Source organism: Mobula hypostoma, chromosome 19, assembly GCF_963921235.1.
Source record: "Mobula hypostoma chromosome 19, sMobHyp1.1, whole genome shotgun sequence".
In the NCBI taxonomy this organism is placed as follows: domain Eukaryota; kingdom Metazoa; phylum Chordata; class Chondrichthyes; order Myliobatiformes; family Myliobatidae; genus Mobula; species Mobula hypostoma.
In genome coordinates this window covers 8,423,322-8,445,838 of record NC_086115.1, presented here as the reverse complement: position 1 = coordinate 8,445,838, position 22,517 = coordinate 8,423,322, and the positions used below count along the sequence as shown (strand labels likewise).

At 43.4% G+C, this 22,517-nt stretch overlaps 1 protein-coding gene across 3 annotated transcripts in view; it reads right to left on the bottom strand.

Annotated features, from left to right (window-relative positions):
- The window catches only part of sfxn2 (sideroflexin 2), a 142,104-nt gene that overhangs the window by 29,209 nt on the left and 90,378 nt on the right, over nucleotides 1-22,517 (bottom strand). For all 3 annotated transcript variants that reach the window (XM_063071286.1, XM_063071284.1, XM_063071285.1), the window contains one exon: nucleotides 9,741-9,790. In XM_063071286.1, coding sequence (XP_062927356.1) covers nucleotides 9,741-9,790 — 50 coding nt within the window. The remainder of the gene's footprint in view (nucleotides 1-9,740; nucleotides 9,791-22,517) is intronic.

The window sequence follows — 22,517 nt, the reverse complement described above, 5'->3', positions numbered from 1 at the left end:
GGCAAAGTTTTTTGAGGGCAGGCTGCCTAATTTCCTTGATTTGGAAACCAAGGCTGGACGGATTAAAGTGGAAAGAGCTCACCGTACGCTGGCGCCAAAACCAGGCCCAGGCCAACACCCTCCACCTGTCCTCATGTGGTTCCATAATTTTGGTGATAAGCAAAGAGCGATAAGCTTCGCGGTGCCGCGCGACTGATGCCCAGGCTTTAATATATGAGGGATCCAGGCTTATGTTTTTTCAAGATTTTTCGGCAGCCGTTATTTGGAAGCGCAAGGAGTTCAACCAGGTAAAGAAGCAGCTGAGGGAATCCAGAATCCAGTCTTTATGCTATACCCAGTGGCGCTGAAACTCACCTACAACGGGACCACCAAGATATTTGATTCTCCTGGCAAAGCTAAGGCTTTTGTGGACACGTTCGGCTAAAGAATGTATACAGTATATTGTGTAGCCCTGGTTTTTGGACGATAACATGCTCGATGGTCGCTTTATTTTACCTTTTCATTACTCGACAGCAAGATATCCTATAGGATGGGTAACCTGTTTGTTTTGATTGATACAGTTTCATTATTTGTTTAAATTAGCGGCGCTGCTCCAGCCTGATGAAGTTTAAACATGACGGTAACAAATCGGTGGATTGATAAATGATGCCCTGTTTTAATTTTTGACTATGTTAAATGCCATATTAGCAGTGGGGCAGAATATGGGCTGCTAGAAGGTTCAGATATCCCCTTTAAGTGTGGGTAAAGTCCTCTTGTTCAGCGCTGTTGGCGCTTTGTTTTTTGTGCTTTTCTTTACTTATTGCTGCTCAGCTCATCTCAAGTCAGGTTTCTTCTCCTCCGGAGTCACATGATTGTCATAAAGGGTTATGACTAGTAATATATTAAAATTGTGCACATGGAACATTAAGGGGAGTCACTCACCGATCAAGAGAAAGAAAATCCTACTAAACCTGAAAAAGGAAAGGGTAGATATAGCCTTATTGCAGGAGACACATTTAAATGATAAAGAACATCTAAAACTGCAACAGAGTGGATTTGATCAAGTCTATTTTTCATCTTTTAATAGCAGGAGTAGGGGGGTGGTCACTTTAATTAGGAAGAACTTACCTTTTAAGTTATTAGACTGCATTAAGGATAGGTATGGGAGATTTGTGATTGTTAAGGCTTCAATATATGGAGAGGAATATGGTATTCTCAATGTTTACTGCCCTCCAGCTCATCCTCTCAAATTCCTAACAGATGCTTTTTCCAAACTTACAAGCTTTACAATACAAAACATTATTATAGGTGGGGATTTTAATTGTCTCATGGACCCACTGGTCCCCCATTGCTCTCCTCACAGTCCAATCAAATCATGGACTTATGGGGAGAACCAGGACTTGTGGATATCTGGAGGTTGTTACATCCCTCAGACAAAGACTTTACATTTTTTTTCTAATCCACACAAGCGTTTCACCAGATTAGACTTTTTTCTAACCCCCAAAAAGCTCCTAGATTTAGTTGTATCCTGCACAATTGGAAATATCACTATTTCTCACCATGCAGCAGTATATTTAAATATTAAGCCCAAAGATAATTCAGCATGATCTAGACATTCGAGGTTGAATCCTTTTATTCTAAAAGATAATAAATTTATAGACTACTTTACTTCCGAATTCAAAACTTTCCTATCTATTAATTCCAAATCAGCTAGTAGTCCATCGATGCTGTGGGAAACCGCTAAGGCCTGTGCAAGGGGATTAATTATCTCCTACTCTGCTCGTAAGAAGCGACAAGCTGCGGAACAGCAGCGCCTGGTGCATGCAAGGCCTGCGGCAGCTGAGAAGGATTATATTAATAAGCCTTCTGTAGCCAAGTTACAGAATACCACAGTCCTACACTGTACACTAAACTCTTTACTTACACAAGCAGCCAAAAGAAAATTGACATTTGCTAAATGACGATTGTTTGAAGATGGTGAGAAACCAGGTAGGTATTTGGCTTATTTAGCTAGAAAGAAAAATGCCTCTCAGCCTATTGCTTCAATTAGGGATGGGACAGGAGCCCTCACTAGTATTCTAAAATTATTAATGTTGTGTTTAAGAATTTTTATTCTAAACTGTATCAATCTGAGCAATGTAATAATGGACAATCTAGGATGGAGTCCTTTTTCAGGAATTTAGATCTCCTGGGCATTTTTTCTGAACAAGAGTCTCTCCTCAATGCTCTGTTATCTATACATGAGATACAGGAGGCTGTGAGACAGCTCCAAAGTGGGAAGGCCCCTGGTCCTAATGGACTCAGTAGTGAATTCTATAATGAGTTCACAGGGTTATTATCAGAGCCAACGCTAAACATGTTCAATCATGCATTTAATTGTGGTCTCCTCCCACCATCATTGAGAGAAGCTAATATCTCCCTAATTCTTAAGAAAGGAAAGAGCCCTGAAGACTGTGCCTCCTACAGGCCTATTTCATTGTTAAATGTTAACTTTAAAATCTTATCGAAAACCTTAGTGCTGCAATTAGAAACTGTGTTACCCTTTATCATAAAAGAGGATCAAATGGGTTTTGTAAAAGGCCGTAAATCATCTAACAATATCAGAAGATTAATTAATGTGATTCAGGCATGTCAGCAACAGGCAGTGGACGGCTTGGTGGTTTCCTTAGATGCAGAAAAGGCCTTTGATCGTGTCGAATGGCCGTATCTTTTTTTCACTTTAGAACGATTTGGTTTGGGCAATAATCTTATTAAGTTGGTGAAGGTTCTTTATAATGACCTTTTGGCTGTGATTCTCACTAATGGTATTAGGTCGGATAATTTTAGTATTGTGAAGGGCAGCCGGCAGGGCTGCCCTTTATCACCACTACTTTTCACACTTGTGATCGAGCCATTGGCTGAGATTATCTGGCGAGACCCCAAGAATATCTGCTCCATACATAGGACTAAAGTCACATAAAATTACATTGTATGTGGATGATGTTCTAATTTTCTTATCAAACCCTGCTATATCAGTGCACCACCTTATACAATGCACCAATTCATTTAGCCTTTTCAGGTTATAAAATCAACTTTACTAAATCAGAGGCTATGCCTCTGGGGAATCTGCAGCAGGTACCTGACACTTAGGGTGTTTTCCCCTTTAAATGGTCACAGACAGGGTTTGTTTACTTAGGTATATTTATCACACCTACGTATGATCAATTGTTCAAAGCTAACTTTACACAGTTATTTGACAAAATCAAACAAGATCTTGAGCGGTGGAGCGCTCTTCCCATTTCTTGACTTGGCTGAATATCCTTGCTCAAAATGAACATTCTTCCTTGTCTGCTCTACCCATTATGAATGATTCCAGTCACTTTTACCCAACAAATACTTAAAAAAATAAATGGCTGGTTTGTTTCTTTCATCTGGAACAAAAAAAGACCCTGTATTAAAATGTCTAAGTTACAGCTTCCCAGTAGTCTAGGGTGTGTGGATTTTCCAGACATCAAAAAATATCAATTAAGTTCCTTTTGATTTTATGTGGTTGACTGTGTTTCTAGGGACCCTCCTCAATTTGGCTGGACATTGAAGCTTTACAAGCAAAGTGCCCTCTTATTAGTTTGCTTTTCCTCAATAAGATGAAACTAGTTCAGGAATATTGTTGCAATCCAATAACAACTAATACAGTCAGGGCTTGGAGGGTGGTGGGACAAATTGAGGGCAATGCAGCAAAAATATCACCCTTCACTCCAATAACCGGCAGTCCAGATTTTCAGCCTGGCATAGCGGATTCTGGATTTAAACTTTGGATTTCTAAGGGTATTTTCCACCTAGGAGATTTGTTTGATGAAGGAACGATGCTCTCTTTTAGTCAAATAGTACAGATATTTAACATACCCAATAAGGATCTTTTTCGTTTCTTTCAGATAAGAGATTATATACAGAAAAAAACATAATTGTTAACTGATCTCTATAGTTCTGACATAGAAAAGAGGGTGTTTTGTTCTAAGGGTGAAGTCTCCATCAGTACTTTTTACAGCATCCTGAGGGAATGTTCTTGTGGAGAGGCAGAGCAGCTGGGAAGGGTCTCGGAGGAAGAGCTGGGAGTAGAAATTACAGCTGAAACATGGCAAGACATCTGTGATAATGCAAAGAAAATATCAGTTTGTAATAGAACTAAAGCATTGCAACTCAAAATTCTGCATAGAGCCCATCTGACTCCAGATCGTCTCTCGAAATTTAAGATGGGGGTTTCTCCAATGTGTTCTAAATGTAAAGTAAATACTGGAACTTTCACCCACTGTTTCTGGACTTGTCCCAAACTTCAGGCATACTGGAGTGATATTTTGGGTGAAATGGAAAAGATTCTGAAGATGGAGCTTGAACTGGACCCAGTGTCTTTTCTCTTAGGCTTACCCAGCAGTCGTATTATTAATGCACATCAGAAAAAACTTTTTAACATCCTGACTTTTTGTGCAAGGAAGAACATTTTACTTCGTTGGATATCCGATAAGGCCCCTGGACTTTTTGGTTGGCGTAAATTAATCATGGAATACATTCCTTTGGACTTTTTGACATGTATGGTACACTCAAAAACAAATAGTTTTCATAAAACATGGCAACCTTTTCTGCAGTATATAGATGTAAACCTGTCTGCTATACTAATAAGGGCTTTTGTATAGGATGTTGTGGTGATGTCTACATTTCGATGTAAGTGTTCTCATACCTGATATCTGTGAGGGGAAGAAATGTAAATGTAAGTGTATCCGAAAATTGAAAGTTTTGTTATGCTGAGCAAAAAAAAAATTTAAAAAATGAACCACCTCACTCTTATCTGGGTTGAACTCCATCTGCCACTTCTCAGCCCAGTTTTGCATCAATGTCCCGCTGTAACCTCTGACAGCCCTCCACACTATCCACAACACCCCCAACCTTTGTGCCATCAGCAAATTTACTAAACCATCCCTTCACTTCTTCATCCATAAAAATTTTATAAAAATCACAAAGAGTAGGGGTCCCAGAACAGATTCTTGAGGCACATCACTGGTCACCGACCTCCATGCAGAATATGACCCATCTATAACTTGATGAAGGATCGGGGAGGAAGCTGGAGCAGCCAGAGGGGCAAGCCAGTTCTGGATCCACAAAGCAATGTCCCCTTGGATCCGATGCCTCCTTACTTTCTCAGTAAGCCTTGCAGGGGGTACCTTATCAAATGCCTTGCTGAAATCCATATACACTACATCTACGACTCTACCTTTATTAAAGTGTTTAGTCACATCCTCAAAAAATTCAATCAGACTTGTAAGGCACGACTTGCCTTTGTCAAAGCCATGCTGACTATTCCTAATCATATTATGCCTCTCCAAATGTTCATAAATCCTGCCTCTCAGGATCTTCTCCATCAACTTACCAACCACTGAAGTAAGACTCACTGGTCTATAATTTCCTGGGCTATCTCTACTCCCTTTCTTGAATCAGGGAACAACATCCGCAATCCTCCAATCCTCCGGAACCTCTCCCGTCCTCATTGATGATGCAAAGATCATTGCCAGAGGCTCAACAATCTCCTCCCTTGTCTCCCACAGGAGTGTAGGGTACATCTCGTCCGGTCCCGGTGACGTACTTGTTAACAATTATTCCTACTAGACCGTGTCGGACCATGTCAGTGAATAGTTCTGAACACATTTACCCATCTTGTTTCATGCCTATTCTGCATCTCTTCCTTTATGCTCTCAGCCAATCTCATCTCTACATTGGCGCAATACTTGTTTAAAGTGAAAGCACAACCTTGCATCTCCCGTTCTTCCTGTTCTCAGTGTGAAACTTCTTATGTTCAGCCTAGTATTTAATATGCAATGCCCAGACCCCTGGTCCTCTTGGGTGGCATAGATTAGTGGTTGGCACAGCTCTATTACAATGCCAACAGTCTGGCTTCAATTCTGCTGCTGCCCGCAAGGCTCTCTTATGTCCTCTTTTGGTCCACCTGGGTTTCCTCCAGGTGCTCTGGTTTCCTTCCAAATTCCAGAGACCTAGAGCTTAGGGGTAGTGACTTGTGGGCATGCTATGTTGGCCCTGGAAGAAAAGTAGGACTTGCGAGCTGCTCTCAGCACTTCCAGATTGTGTTGATTGTTGACGTACACAATGCATTTCATCCTATTTTTCAATGTACATGTGACAAATAAAGCTAATCTCTTTGATCTTCTTTAAAGAAACTGTCCTCCTCCTCCCAACTTGTTCAATCTTTTCACAACAATGGACACATTCCTAAATCAATTTTTTTGTGCTGTCTTATTACGAGTTAATGTAGGAAGAGGAGTACGCTGACTGTACCTCTGCCTGGCCTGCTGCGTTCCACCAGCATTTTGTGTGTGTGTGTGTTACACTTTGTGGACTGGTTTCCATCCTGATCTCCATTATTGCTGTGCGTATTTCCCCCTCTGGCTGCTTCAGCTTCCTCCCAGATCCTTCATCAGGTTTTGTGCTTGGCCGCAGAGCAGGTGAGAGCGGTCTGTGATACTTTCGCCATTTTGAGATAGGGTGTAGGAGTTAAGAGGGAATGAGCAACGTTGCCTCAGTGATCAGGAGAGATGTGCTGTCAGGTGTTACCAGTTGGTGAAAATGAACTGGATGGTGGTCTTTTCAGTCCAGTCGATGTGTCTCGACCCAAATTGTTGATTGTCCAATCCCCTCCACAGATGCTGCATGACCTGCTGAGTTCCTCCAGAATTTTGTGTGTTGCCCTAAACTGTTGTTTCTTTAGGAAATCATCAAGTCTGGATTTAAAACCCAGGGCCCTATATTTCAGTGTCCTAGTTTTTAAATCCTAACTTGCTGATTGCCTAAAGAAGCAACCAATAGGGAATCATAAACACAGGAGATTCTGCAGATGCTGGAAATCCAGAGTAACACACACTAAGTGCTGGAGGAACTCAGCAGGTCAGGCAGCGTCTATGGAGAGGAATAAACAGTTGACATTGTGGGCCAAGACCCTTCAATAAGACTTGATCCTGATAAAGGGTCTCAGCCCAAAACGTTGACTCTTTATTCCTCTCCATAAATGCTGCCTGACCTGCAGAGTTCTCCAGAATTTTGTGTATTAGAAAATCAGTAAGTCTGGATTTAAAACCTATAGCCCTGTATTTCCATGTCCTAAATTTTAAATCCAGACTTGTTGATTCCCTAATAGTAGGGGTTTTCAAAAGATATTCTTCCTATTTTGTATGATTTTGTAATTTTAGCCACTCTCTTGATTCATCTGTTCATCTCTCCTCCTGTTGCTTGCCCTAAACTCAAATCTTTCAACAGCATAGCTGCCAGATTATTCTGCAGTCCTGATGGAGGGTCTCGGCCCAAAACGTCTGTTTATTCCGTAGATGCTACCTGACCTGCTGAGTTCCTCCAGCATTTTGTGCGTGTTACTCCAGATTAGCATAACACTATTACAGTGCGAGTTACTCAGGCTCTTCTCCCCCACTGTCTGTGAGGAGTTTGTATGTTCTCCCCATGACCACATGGGTTTCTTCCGGGTGCTCTGGTTTCCTCCCACACTCCAAAGATGTACGGGTTAGTAGGTTAATTGGACACATGGATGTAATTGGGAGGCCCGGGCTTGTTGGGCCGAAGAGCCTGATATCTTTAAATAAAACAAAAAAAAAGATACATTGCCAATTTACTGCAAGTGACACTAATCTTGACCTGTTGTCCCTGTGCATCCAATATTAGTGATACTAAAGTAAACCTGGAGTCTCCAAGGCTTAAGGAAGAAATAAACATTAAGACTGGCTTTATTTGTCACAAGTACGAACACTGGTGGCCAGTGTGATCATGTTTGCTGTTGTGTGCCAGGGCAGCAGGCTGAGGGTAGCAGACACCAATAGAATCAACAAACTCATTCGTAAGGCCAGTGATGTTGTGGGGATGGAACTGGACTCTCTCACGGTGGTGTCTGAAAAGAGGATGCTGTCTAAGTTGTATACCATCCTGGTCAATGTCTCCCATCCACTACATAATGTACTGGGTGGGCACAGGAGTACATTCAGCCGGAGACTCATTCCACCGAGATGCAGCACAGAGCGTCATAGGAAGTCATTCCTGCCTGTGGCCATCAAACCTTACAACTCCTCCCTTGGAGGGTCAGACACCCTGAGTTGATAGGCTGGTCCTGGACTTATTTCCTGGCATTATTTATGTATTACTATTCAACTATTTATGGTTCTATTACTATTTATTATTTATGGTGCAACTGTAAGGAAAACCAATTTCCCTCGGGATCAATAAAGTATGAGTATGACTATGACTATGAAACAGACAGTGAAATGCACTGTTTGCTTCAATGATTAGCCCAGTCCGAATATGTGCTGGGGGCTGCCCGCAAATGTCACGTTTCCGGCGCCAATGTAGCATGCTCACAACTTGCTAACCCTAACCCGAACGTCTTTGAAATTTGGGAGGAAACCCACGCCGTGACAGGTGGGACGACTGATGTAATGTTGTTGTTGTTGATCTAGACTCAGTCAGATATCACCCTAAGGCAATCTAGAGGACTTTGTGAATCTGACAAGCTGATCTGGCGCAGGTCCAGCTCAGAACAAGCCTAACCTGGTGGAGTTTACCTGCGTTCAGTATCACCTTTTAAAATCATTGGCAAAGGCAAATGAGAACCTGCTTGACAGCTGGTTTCTGAAATGAAGCATTAAACTAACAAACTCATCAATACACAGCTAATATTCTCTTTCATTAGATATCCAGCACCCTTACCTTGCATGTCCTTACAACTCTCTCCCTAACTGCCCACAAGAATTCTCCTCAGCTTCTTTGGACTTCCAATGATAACTATTTAGCATTGGTTTCGGCCCAAGTAGTCTTCCCTGTCCAGTAACATGTTCTTGATTCTAAGTTGTCATTTCATTCAATGATGCAATCAGTTGTGAGCAAACATTTTCATAAGTGGATAATCACCTTTGGATCTGCAGAATCTCTTGTTTTTAAGACACATTTAGGAGCAGACTCACACACACAAAATGCTGGAGGATCTCAGCAGGTCAGGCAACATCCATGGAAACGAATAAACAGTTGACACTTCAGGCTGAGACCTTTCACCCACTTGGTGAAGGGTCACAGGCCGAAACATTGACTGTATATTCATTTCCATGGATGCTGCCTGACCTGCTGAGATCCTCCAGCATTTTGTGGGCGTTGTCTTAGATTTATCTCTGACGTTGGCTAAAAGCATCAGATGTTTGCTGAATGCTGCAAAGTTGCACTGAATCACAGTAAGCACGAGCAATGATCAACAAAACCAACAGAATGTTAAACCACAGTCAAAATAACACAAGTCAGAGAATCAGCAAAGCTAACCCCAGTCTGGTTGAGTACACCCTTAAACAAAGCAGATACACAGACACAGCAAGGTTGATTATGGGCTTCAAACTGTACGAATTCTTTACAGAACTAAACTCCTTATGGATTCTGACTCAATAGGAAAAGCTGCAGAAAGCTGAGCATTCTAGCACTGGAAAGTTGTGGCTTTATACAGCTATAAAGGACTGTTAAGGAAATTAAAAATAAAGTGCAAGAACTGAAAAATGCAAAACAAGTTTGAACAGAGAGGTGGATAGGACATAGGAAACATCTGTGTCAAGGTGAGGTCAGCATTGCTGTGCAGACAAGTAACAGATTTCATTTCATCAGTAGATTAATGGAGTTAACAACTATTTCAGCACAAACTTATTTTACTTCCTCAGGCTTTTTACTAGTAGATGAGATCCACTTACTTGCATGAAAGGATACTTCTCCAGCTTTTCCATTATGATGGGGAGAATAACTAGAAATGAGAAATAGGTAAATAAAAGTCAACCAATTTCTATTTGATGGGTTTTAACTTCTGGACAAAAAGAAATAACCGGAAATAATCAAAAGCTGGTGACGGGAATTGCTAGCGTTTATTGCCCGCCCTCCGTTCCCCTCGAATTGAGTGGCTTCCTGGGCCACTTTAGGATGCATTGAGGAGTCAGCCTACATCGGTGGGTCTGAAGTCACACACGGGCCTGACTAGACGAGGATGGCAGCATTCTTCTCCTGGAAGAGATTAGCCAGGGATACAATTCATCTCCTGCACCCCTGTCAAACCAGAGGACAGAAGAATGGGAAGCCAAATGGGGTGCTGTTTTTTCACTGCAAGCGGGTAGAGTACAAATGTAAGCAGATTGTACGGGGTATTGGGGAGACCACAGCCACATAATACTGCATCCAGTTTTGGTTTCCCTATTTAAGAATAAATTTGCCTTGAAGGCAACACAGACAGCACTAATTAGATTGATTACTAAAATGGAGGGGTTGCCTTGTGAAAAATTATCAAGTTGAATGGGTCAACACTCTAGAATTTAGAGTCAGAGGTGAGCCTGTAGATTCTGAGGGGTGACAGGATGGACATCGCAAAGACCGCTCTTTCCAGGGTCGAATGTCTAATACCAGAGGACATGCATCTATGGTGTGAGGGGTAAGTTTTGTTCTTACACAGAGAGTAATGGGTGTTTGACGTGACCTACCAGGCAAAGGTGATACAGCATTTAAGAGGCTCTAAGACAGGCACATAAATATGCAAAGGGACCCACATAAAAAGCTGGAGGAACTCAGCAGGTCAGGCAGCATCCATAGAAATGAATAAACAGTTGACATTTCGGGCTAAGACCCTTTAATAGTGGTGATGAAGGACTTCAGCCTGAAACGTCGACTGTTTATTCGTTTCCGTACTGCGTGTTACTCTGGATTTCCAGCATCTGCAGGATCTCTTGTGTTTATACCACGCAGAGGGATATGGGCTTCAGCAGGCAGAAGGGACTAGTTTAGTTCGGCTTTTAATGATTAGTTTAATTAGTCCAGCACCAATTCACGGGCTGAATGGCCTGCCCTGTTGCTGTAATGTTCTGCACTATTTAAACATAGAACAAGAGGCTGTTCCCTATGTCGCAAGATTTATCTTTGTAGGTGGTTTTGGCATTCAAACCCTGCCCCCTGCCACAGCTGTTGAGCGTCCTCCATTGATTCCAGTCTAGTCGTGAATATCCGTTTCGCCTGTGAGAGGGCTTTCCGGAGATCATACCAGCACCTCCTGTAGCAATCTTGATCTCCAGATTTGTGTTCTCAGCAGGTTCTGGATTTCATTGATCATCCAGGGCTTCTGATTGGGAACGATTCCGTGGGGACACACTCATTCTCAGATATTTTAATAACGTCTGTAATGACTCTGGTGTTGTCAAGGCAATCCCGTATGCGCTCCTCAGCCTCCCGCGACCACCACTTAGTTGTCTTGGTCTCTGGAGCCTTGCTCTTTGGGTTCTGTCTGTGAGCAGATAGCAGGAGTACAGCCAAATGATCCGACTTGCCAAAATGTGGTCTAGAAAAGGAACAATGGGCATTCCTTATCGTAGTGTAGAGTGGTCCAGTGTGTTGGGACCTCTGGTGCAACAGGTTACGCGCTGGTGATAATTGGGCAGGGTTTTTCTTCAAAAAGGCCTGGTTAAAGTCGCTGACTATAGTTTGAAATGTGTTGGGATGGGCTGTTTCTTGTTTACAGACAACATCATGCAGTTTTGCAAAGGCTTGCTTATAATCGGCTGCCGGTGGTATGTAAACCGCAGTCAGAATCACAGATGAAAACGCCCGAGGCAAATAGAATGGTCTAATTTAATTGTTATTTGTTCTAAGTCAGGGGAACAAGAAGTTGGCATAAACTCAACATCTGTGCACCAAAGAGAATAGACTAACAACCATATACAGCCACTTCTTCCCTTACCAGAATTTGAGGTTTGATTTATTCTGAAAAATAGCATAACCATCTGGTCAGATAGCTGCGTCCTGCATGTTTGCTGTTAACCGAGTCCCACTGCAACAAGTGAAATCTGCCTCGTCTGCCTCTGACACACCGGCCTTGCCGAGATCGTCAATCTTATTTTCCAGTCACTGTACATTCGGCAACACGATGCTGGGAAGAGGAGGCCTCACCCCCCTGCGTTTCAGCCTGCTTTGAATCCTACCTCTCCTGCTGCATACTCGGCCACGGTCCTGGCCTTGGTGTTAGCCCTTAAAGGCAACACGCTGAACCACTCCAGACTTCACCACCAACCGTGAGATCTGAAGATCACTGATGTAATTTCGTAGTCCGCTGTTAAGAGGAAATTTACATGCTGCAGATTGCAGCGAAAGTAGTTCAAAAGGAGAACATTTAAGAGGAAAACTGGTACAATTTCCTGCAGCCCGCAGAGAGTCACTGACGTACACAGGCGTCATCTTGGAGGACACTGGAGACAGATGTTAGTCCTGCTGATCCATTGCACTGGCATCACTTTGCAAAGTCCACTGGTACAAGTTTTTCTTGAACACACACTGAATGGATGGGAGCAGGCAAAGAGTATGAATCAGCAGCTGCGAAAGGAGAGACTGAACAACTAAAAGACCCAGCCACTAACAACAGCCACTTACTCGTGCCCACACTGCACCAGAATGTGTGGATCCAAGAACGAGCCCCGCAGCCACCCGAGACCCACCAAAAGACAACCATTTGGCAGAACGTCATACTCAACTCGAGTGATCGCACTACTTAACTGGTCTTCATACCAGTTGCTGTATTAGGGGAGGCTCAATGCTTTTGTACTTAACTGCCCCCTTCCCCTCCCACAGGGGCCACCAGCTTCACTAGGTGAAAGGGATAGATAAGATAGAGGCAGGATAGTTTTTTCCACTGGTAGGTGAGACTGGAATTAGGAGACATAGCCTCAAGAGTCGGGGGAGTAAGCTTAGGATGGAGACATGGAGGAACTTCTTTTCCCAAAGAGTGGTGAATCTGTGGACTGTGGACTTCTCTGCCCAATGAAGCAGTGGAGGCTACCTCAGTAAATATATTAAGACAGGGTTGGATAGAGTTTTGCATAGTAGGGAATTAAGGGTTATGGGGAAAAGGCAGGTGAGTCCATGGTCAGATCAGCCATGATCTGACTGAATGGCAGAGCAGGCTTGATGGGCCGGATGGCCGACTCCTGCTCCTATTTCTTATGTTCTTATTAGGAGAACGAGACTCTGACTTTGGGATACTGAGAATCATTGCCTCAACCACAAACTGGGCAGAGAGAACAGAAAGTAACTTGAAAACTTTCTGAGTCTGTAGGATCTCCATTCTATTGTGCTAAATAACATCAAAGGTCATCATTCATTCCCCAGTAATGCTTGCTTTCCGTCATTTGCCAAGAACCCTGACGTCAAATCTCGGAGAAAAGCCAATCAGCTCATAGTTCAACAGAGGAAAACATTGGTGGCAGGAACGGAATTTTGAGGCCTAGAGGGAAGAAGGGAACTTCCAGCAAAATTAAACACAACTGTAAGATTATTTCATGCATCATTCTTACATGTGATAGAGCCCATCTGCTCTGATTAGAGACTAAATATCCTTTAACATTAATTCCAAGAGCACCAGTAATGTTCAGACACTCTATCCCACTGTTATAAGATTATTGAATGATCCCCTTGTTCGATAAAATGGGCTCTTGTCCTCACAGTCCACCCTATCATGGCCTTTGCTCCTTACTGTCTTCCTGCACTGCACTTACTCTGTAACTGTAACACTCTATTCTGCACCCTCTTTTACCTTGTACTACCTCAATGTACTGTTGTAACGAAATGATCTTATAGATGGTCTGCAAGACAAGCTTTTCATTATACCACAGTACATGTGACACTAACATATCAATTTACTAAGTTTTGTTAGTTAAATGACTTCTGCAATAAAACATCACCATTTGGAATGGCGATTCCAAACTCCCAGAGTGGTCCATTACTGTCTTTTAGTGAAGGAGATTAGTGGTCCTTATTTGGTCTGACATTTATTTAGTCTCAGATCTAGAGTGGTGGTGAACTTGTAGGTGTCCTCTGACACGTTCGTGGTTCAAGAATAATTAGGGATGACCAATAAATGCTGGCACATCCAGGGAATCAACAAACAAGGCAGCTCACGTTGTTAAGGAAACTTGGGATAAAGGGAAGGTAGTTATGGAATTGTTGGTGATCAGACTTAATTAGGGGGAGCCTTCGAATGAGCCAGATCTGCCCTCACAAGTTGAGGAAAATCTTGTCGTCTAAAATACCTTCAATGACTTGCCTCAGCACTCTGAGACACACTCAGTATTAGCTCTACATAGGCTCATTATCACTGACTGAAAAGATGCGCAGTTTGTTGTAACAATAGCAAGGTGTAACAACATAAAAACTGCCATAAATTATAAAATAAATAAATAGTGCAAACGAGAAATAACGAGGTGGTGTCCGTGGGTTCCTGGACCATTCAGAAATCCGATGATGGAAGGAAGAACTTGTTTTTAGAAACATGGAAAACCTATAGCACAACGCTGTGCCAAACATGCACTTACTTTAGAAATTACCTCGGGTTACCCACAGCCCTCTATTTTTCTAAGCTCCATGTACCTATCCAGGAGCCTCTTAAAAGACCCTATTGAATCACTGAGTGTGGGTCTTCCGCTCCTGTTCTTCCTCCCTGATAACGGCAATGAGAAAAGGACATGTCCCTTAGTGATAGATGTCATCTTCCCGAGGAACTGCCTCTAAAAGATATCCAAGATGGTTGGATCACAGAGGGGGAGCAGTGAGAGAGAGTTTCACTGAACTCCCGCCGAAGGGAAGATTTAAATTCCTCCAGGGTAAGCATCCCTGGAAGAGACTTCGCAGTGTAGTAATCCAATCACAAAGAAGAGAAAATCAGCAGACTGGAAATCCGAGCAACACACACAGAATGCTGGAGGAGCTCAGCAGGCCAGGCAGTGTCTATGGAGAGGAGGAACCAGTCGACGTGCGTGTTACTCAGATTGCCAGCACCTGCAGATCTTCTCTTGCCCATGACGGTGGGGAGGGTTGTGCCTGTGACAGAACTGTCTGTGTCTACAACCCTCTGCAGCCCCTTGCGGCACCTAATCGAGGCTGTGAGGCAATGAGTCAGAATGCCTCTCATCATAAACAGAACACTGCAGCACAGTACAGGCACCATGTTGTGGCAGCCTCATAACTTACTTTAAGATCTATCAAATCCTTCCTCCCATATAGCCTTCCAAAATTCTGTCATCCATGTGCCTATCTACAGTTTCTAAAATGGCCCTGACGCATCAGCCTTTGCCACCAGCCCCGCGGGGTGTTGCATACCCACCACTGTCTGTGTAAACAACTTAGCTCTGACTTCTCCTCTGTAATCCCTCCAATCACCTTAAAATCATGCTTCCTCATATTAGTCATTTCTTCCTTGGGGAAAGATCTCTGGCCGTCCACTCAATCTATGCCTCTTATCATCTTGTACATCTCGATCAAGTTACTTCTCATCCTCCTTCACTCCAAAGAGAAAACTCCTAGCCTGCTCAGTCTATCCTCATTAGACAATGCTTTCGAATTCAGGCAGCATCCTGGTATATCTCCTCTGCACCCTCTCTAAAGCCTCCAGATCCTTCCTATAATGAGACGACCAGAACTGAACACAATATTCTGAGTGTGAGCTAATGAGGATTTATGTATAGAAAGTTATAAGAGTTTGCTTTGAGTAGTGTTCTCTAAACAGAGCCATTATGCCTCCTTACAACGTTCCTAATCTGCTCTTCAGTCCTCTGTAGAGTCAGGTCCCATCAGCCGACTCACAATGAAGAGAGAAGAGAAGATGATATTGTTGGGAGCAGATAACTGGCTGTTGGCAATGGACACATCAGCAGTATTTTCCTGTCCTGGCATTGTAGCCTGAGGGAAAAGCCACACCTGACTGAACATTTTGTATTAGTACAGTTAGCTCCAGAGTGACTGCATAGTTATTTCTGGAGACAAAGCTGATGTCTGCATAGCAACACTTAAAGATTGTGTCTGCCAAGAGTTACACAGCAATCAGTGGGTGCGGCTGTATTCATGACCTGTTTCAACAAAGTTGCCCTTCCTGCAGGCTGAACAATTTTCCTCACAGTCAGACTGCAAAAAAAAACTATCTCCTGAGATATATTCATTCCATGGTAACGGCAGCTATATTGCTCTAAAATGCTTATTAATATAATCACCAGGAGGACATTGTGCTTGTAAATTCTTGCCAAAGGCAGCCCCAAACATCAGATATCTCAGCCACTGTAAGAGATAACCAGTGAGTAATCGCCAAATATAAAGCAGGCAAGTTCAGAATCTCAGAATCAGGTTTATTATCACCGGCATGTGTCATGAAATTTGTTAACTTAGCTGCAGCAGTTCAATGCAATTCATAATATAGAAAGAAAATATAGATAAGTATATCAATTACAGTAAGTACACAACAACACACACAAAATGCTGGAGTAACTCAGCAGGTCAGGCAGCATCTATGGAAAAGAGTACAGTCGATGATTCAGGCCTGCTGAGTTCCTCCAGCATTTTGTGTGTGTTGCTCGGATTTCCAGCACCTGCAGATTTTCTCTTGTTTGTGTATAGAAGTACTGTACATATATGTATATTGTATAGTTAAATTAAAAAGAGTGGAAAAACATAAATAATATGTATTTTTAAAAAGGTGAGGTAGGTTCATGGGTTCAATGTCCATTTAGGAATTGGATGGCAGAGGGAAGAAGCCGTTCCTGAATCACTGAGTGTGTGCCTTCAGGCTTCTGTACCTCCTTCCTGATGGTAACAATGAGAAGAGGACGTCTTGACCGATGGAGGTCCTTAATAATGGACGTTGCCTTTCTGACGCACCACTGAGGCTAGTGCCCAAGATGGAGCCAACTAGTTTTATTATTTTCTGTAGCTTCTTTCGGTCCTGCGCAGTAATTCCCCCCTACCCCGTACCAGACAGTGATGCAGCCTGTCAGAATGCTCTCCGTGGTATATTGACAGCCAAGAACATGAAACTGCTCACACTCTCCACTTCTGACCTGTCTATGAGGATTGGTTTGTGTTCCCTCACCTTACCCATCCTGAAGTCCACAATCAGCTCTTTGGTCTTACTGGCATTGAGTGCCAGGTTGTTGCTGCGACACCACTCAACTAGCTGGTGTATCTCACTCCTGTACGCCCTCACATGTCCATTTGAGATTCTACCAACAATGGTTGTATCATCAGCAAATTTATAGATGGCATCTGAGCTATGCCTAGTCACATGGTCATAGGTATAGAGGGAGTAGAGCAGTGGGCTAAGCACACACCCCTGAGGTGCACCAGTGTTGATCGTCAGCAAGGAGGAGATATTATTACCAATCTGCACAGACTGTGGTCTTCCAGTTAGGAAGTCAAGGATCCAGCAGCAGAAGGAGGTAGCTGACCAATCCACAGAGATTGTGCTCTTCTGTTAGGAAGTCAAGGATCCAATTACAGAGGGAGGTGGAGAGGCCCAAGTTCTGTAGTTATCGATCGGGACTGTAGGAATGATGGTGTTAAATGCTGAGCTATAGTCAATGAAGAGCATCCTGACATAGGTGTTTGTATTGCCCAGTGATCTAAGGCCCTGTGAAGAGCCATTGAGATTACATCTGCCATAGACCCATTGTGGTGATAGGCAAATTACAGTGGGTCCAGGTCCTTGCTGAGGGGGAAATTAATTCTAGCCATGACCAACCTCTCAAAGCATTCCATCATCATAGATGAGTGTTACTGGATGATAGTCATTAAGGCAGCTCATATTACTCCTCTTGGGCACTGGTATGATTGTTGCCCTTTTTGAAGCAGGTAGAAACTTCCGACCGTAGCAATGAGAGGCTGAAAATTTCTTTGAATACTCCCGCCAGTTGGTTGGCACAAGTTTTCACAGCCTTACCAGGTACTTTGTCGGGACCTGCCACCTTGCGAGGGTTCACCCTCCTGAATGACAGCCTGACATCGGCCTCTGAGACAGAGATCACAGGGTCACTGGGTGCAGCAGGGATCTTCACAGCTGTAGCTATATTCTCCCTTTCAAAGCGGACATAGAAGGTGTTGAACTCGTCTGGTAGTGAAGCTTTCGCTTTGTAGGAAGTAATGTCCTGCAAACCTGCCAGAGTTGACGTGCATCTGATGTTGCTTCCAACCTCGCTCAGAATTGTTTCTTCACTCTTGAAAAGCCCTCCACAAGTTGTATCTGGTTTTCTTCTTAAATGCCACAGATTTAGCCCTCAGCAGACGTCGAACCTCCTGGTTCATCCGTGGCTTTTGGTTTGGGAATGTACAGCAAGTTTTCGTAGGCACACACTCATCCACACAGGTTTTAATGGAGTTGGTAACAACTGTAACATACTCATCCAGATTCGAAGGTGAATCTCGGAATACAGTCCAGTCCACCAATTCAAAGCATTCCTGTAAGCGCTCCTGTGCTTCCCTTGTCCATACCTTTTTGGTCCTCACTACTGGTGCTGCAGTCTTCAGTCTCTGCCTATACTCAGGGAGTAGAAGTACAGCCAGGTGGGCAGACTTTCCAAAGTGTGGGTGGGGAATAGCACGGTAAGTGCTCTTGATGGTGGTGTAACAGTGGTCCAGCGTGTTATTTCCTCTGGTACAACAGGTGATTTGTTGATGGTAGTTATTTAGTGATTTTTTTTTTCAGGCTGGCCTGGTTAAAATCCCCCAAAATGATAGTGAAGGTGTCAGGGCGTGCGGTTCTGTGTATGTTGATCCCATTGCTCAGGTCATCCAGAGCCTGTTTGACATTGGCCTGAGGTGGAATGTACACTGCTACCAAAACGATCGCAGAAACCTCCTGCCGCTGGTAAAATGGATGGCACTTAAGTTCTGATACTCTGGTAGTCCCATCAGCTGCCGTGAGATTCCTAGTGTAAACAAGCAGTAATACAGTGTTCTTTTCTTTTTACACAGGCTCTTTGGCCCATGTTCTCCATACTGACCAACATCCCAATTGCCTGTATTTGGCCCATATCACTTTAAACTAGGTATTCCTAAGTTTTTTTATGCCATGGACCCCTACCATTAACCAAGGTTGGGATCCCCTGGTTTAAACATCTCCTGTCAATGAGTTTATCCAAATGTCTTTTGAATGTTGCTTTTGTATCTGCCTCACCTTCATTTTCTGACAGCTTGTTCCATAAGCAGCACCCACTGTGTGAAGAAGTTGTCTCCTGGCTCCCTGTTAAATATTTCCCTTCTCATCTTAAACCTATACCCTCTAGTTTTTCGTTCCCTCTCCCTGGGAAAAACACTGTTAGCATTTACGTCCTTTACCAACACTATGGCTCGTGGAACAATGCAGACAATTGATAAAGATTATTGTTAAAAGCTAGAGAAACCACTTCAGTTGTTTGGGAAGTCTAGGAACAGCTGGCACGATTCAAAAATTAGACCCAGCCCTCTGCAAAGCGGTTAGGAGATGTTCTGATAAGGACAATATTGGAAATTTGAAACTTCTTCCACGAAGCGCAGCTGAAATTTTGAGGTCAATTCAAATTCTGAGTTTGAGTGATCGACTGTGATAACTAAAAGTGTATCAAGGAATGCATAGTGAGGTAAACGGAATGAAGTCAAAGGTCAACATGGTTTTTATAACTGTAGAATAGATTTGCCAACTGACCAGTCAAGCAGCATCTCCCTGAGTTTATACAGAGTGGGAGTGGGGGGGCTTTCCAAAGGCCAGCAGTTTCTGAGGCTCATGGCTATATGACAGGAATTTCTGGGCATGCAGCCACATTCACCTGTTTTGTAGTGTTTAACTGGAGTAGCCAGTTCTGATGAGGAAATGACATTTTTCTTTATAAAGAAGAGAGTCACTAGAAGTTTGTCTTTCATTGAAATTTCCATCAAGTAGTCAATTGTTTCTCACATTTTATGACAAGACTACAAGAGCGACTTAATATAGGGTACCATAGATCTTAGAAACTTCTTACTTCCCCCCTCGTGACTACATATTTGTATTTTCACAATTTGTCGTTTTTTGCACATTGGTTGTTTGTCTGTCTTTGTGTGTAGTTTTACATTGATTCTGTTATGATTCTTTGTGCCCAGAAAAAATGCAGACAACTGGGTCTAGCAGGTAGGAAGCTGGGGTCAGCATGGAGCAGTTGGACTGAAGGGCCAGTTTCTTTGCCGTATGATTCTGAGTCCCATTCACCCACAAAGCCTCCTTGCTCACTTACGTATTTAAGAATGCCTTCGTTTTAAAATGTCATCCTCACTTTTCCTCAATCTCTTCCAGCTCACCTACTCTCTGAGAGATCTATGCTCCCCCAGCCTGGCAGGAAGCATTCCCAGATGTAATTACTTTGCCATCAGTGGCAGTGCCAGAAGCCAACAAGTGCAGAAGCTTTGGAATTCTTTCCCCTTCCAATCTGTCGCTTTGATCCTTGCATATTAAGCAACCCAGCATGTACGTGCAAATACAAAGAAAGCACTGCAGCATCCCTACTTTCTTAGAAGTTTGCGAAGATTCAGCATGACATCTAAAACTGTGACAAACTTCTATAGATGTGTAGTGGAGAGCATGTTGACTGGCTACCTCACAGCCTGGTAAGGAAACCAGATATGGTTGAATGGAAAATACTACAAAAAGCAGTGGATATGGCCCAATCAATTACGGATAAAACCCTCCCAACCATTAAGATATGTACATGAAATGCTGTCGCAGGAAAGCATCATCCATCATCAGGGACCCCCACCACCCAGGTCATGCCCTCTTCTCGCTGCCGCCATCAGAAAAAAGGTGCAGGAGCCTCAGGACTCACACCACCAGGTTCAGGAACAGTTATTACCCCTCAACCATCAGGCTCTTGAACAAAAAGGGATAACTTCACTCAACTTCACTTGCCCCATCATTCAAATGTTCCTACAACCAATGGACTCATTTTCAAAGATTCTTCACCTTATGTTCTCAATATTCATTGCTCATTTATTATTAGTAGTAGTATTCTTTCTTTCTTTTGCACAGTTCATTGTCTTCTGCACTCTGTTGAACACCCAAGTTGGCATCGTCTTTTATTGATTCTGTTATAGTTACTATTCTGTAGATTTGAGTATGCCCACAAGAAAATGAATCTCAGGGTTGTATATGGTGACATATATGTACTTTGATAATAAATTTACTTTGAACTTGGAGTTGGAACCTCTTGGTCAGTTGCCCTAACACTTCCTCATGTGGGATGGAACCACTTTTCCTTTTGATTGATAACGCTTCTGTGAAACACCCTGGGCAAACTGGCAATATTAAAGCTGCCATACTGATGTGGCTGAGAAAGGTTTGTGTCAAGAGTTGAAGAAATCTAGATCTTGTCTGGTTTATTTGTTGGTTCTATTGCACAGGGTTATCAATTCTTCTCGGTGGCCCGATGAAATCTTCATTTCTAATTGCAATTCAGGGCCACTGGTTGGAGGGAGAGACACATAGGTAGTATCAGGCGCGCAGGAAGAGGCTGCCAGCTGGACTGGGGCTGTGGGTGAACACAATCTTGTCCACGCCATGGGGCCGCTGTCACCACTTTAGGTTCCTCGGCATCCATTTCACCAGCAATCTTTCTTGGTCCCTCCATACTGATGCACTGATCAAGAAATGCACTGATATTGTGCGCATGCGCCGGTCGTGCACGCAGCCTGTTACGGTTGCTCCATCTAGTTTTCTTACTTCTTTAACTTTTTAAATTTACGGTATTTGTTGTATTTTTTTTCACGGTAACACGTTGAAGCTGCACCCTCTCTAACATGCTGGTGGAGAGAGTTTTATTTGGGTTTTTAGTGCTGGAAATAGTTACATTCGGACACGTCTCATTAGCCTGGCAGCAGGATGGCCGAATTGTTTATTCCCGGAACCAGCTGACTGCGCTAATGCCAGCTGGTTTAGCGAACAGAGTGGCGGACACCCCGGCTGAAATCTGGAGGAAAACACACAGAGGATGCAGAGGGGGATCAAAAAGGCGAGGAAAAAGGACCGGGTTGAGACAACAGAGGCTTATGGAGAACAGAAGTTATAAGCCGTGTCTCCCCTCTCTCATCATGGGAAATGTGAGATCGCTGGGTAATAAAATGGATGCGTTGACGGCACTAGCCAGGAGTCAGAGAACATTTTGGGAGAGCAGTGTCATGTGTTTTACTGAAACGTGGCTGCACGAGGACATACCCGATCAAAGCGTTTCCATAGAGGGCTTCCAGACCGTTCGAGCTGACTGGAATTGCACTGAGAGCGGTAAGCGTAAAGGAGGGGGGCTTGCTATTCTGGTAAACAACAGATGGTGCAATCCTGGTCATAGTACGATCAAGGAACATGCTTGTAGCCCGGATATTGAATTTTTTGCTGTTGGACTCCGGCCATATTATTTGCCAAGGGAAATCTCGCATGCAATTGTGGTTGTTGTGTACATCCCTCCCTCTGCCAACCCGACATCGGCGTGTAACATCATTTACACTGTCATAGCCAGATTACAAACCCAACACCCGAGTGCCCTCATTACCATCTCAGGTGACTTCAACCGTGTTACCATGGCAAGAACACTGCCCAACTTCACGCAGTATGTGAGCTGTACAACCAGAGGGGAGAGGACTCTGGACTTGATGTACGCTAACGTTAAGGATGCATACAGCTCCTCTCCCCT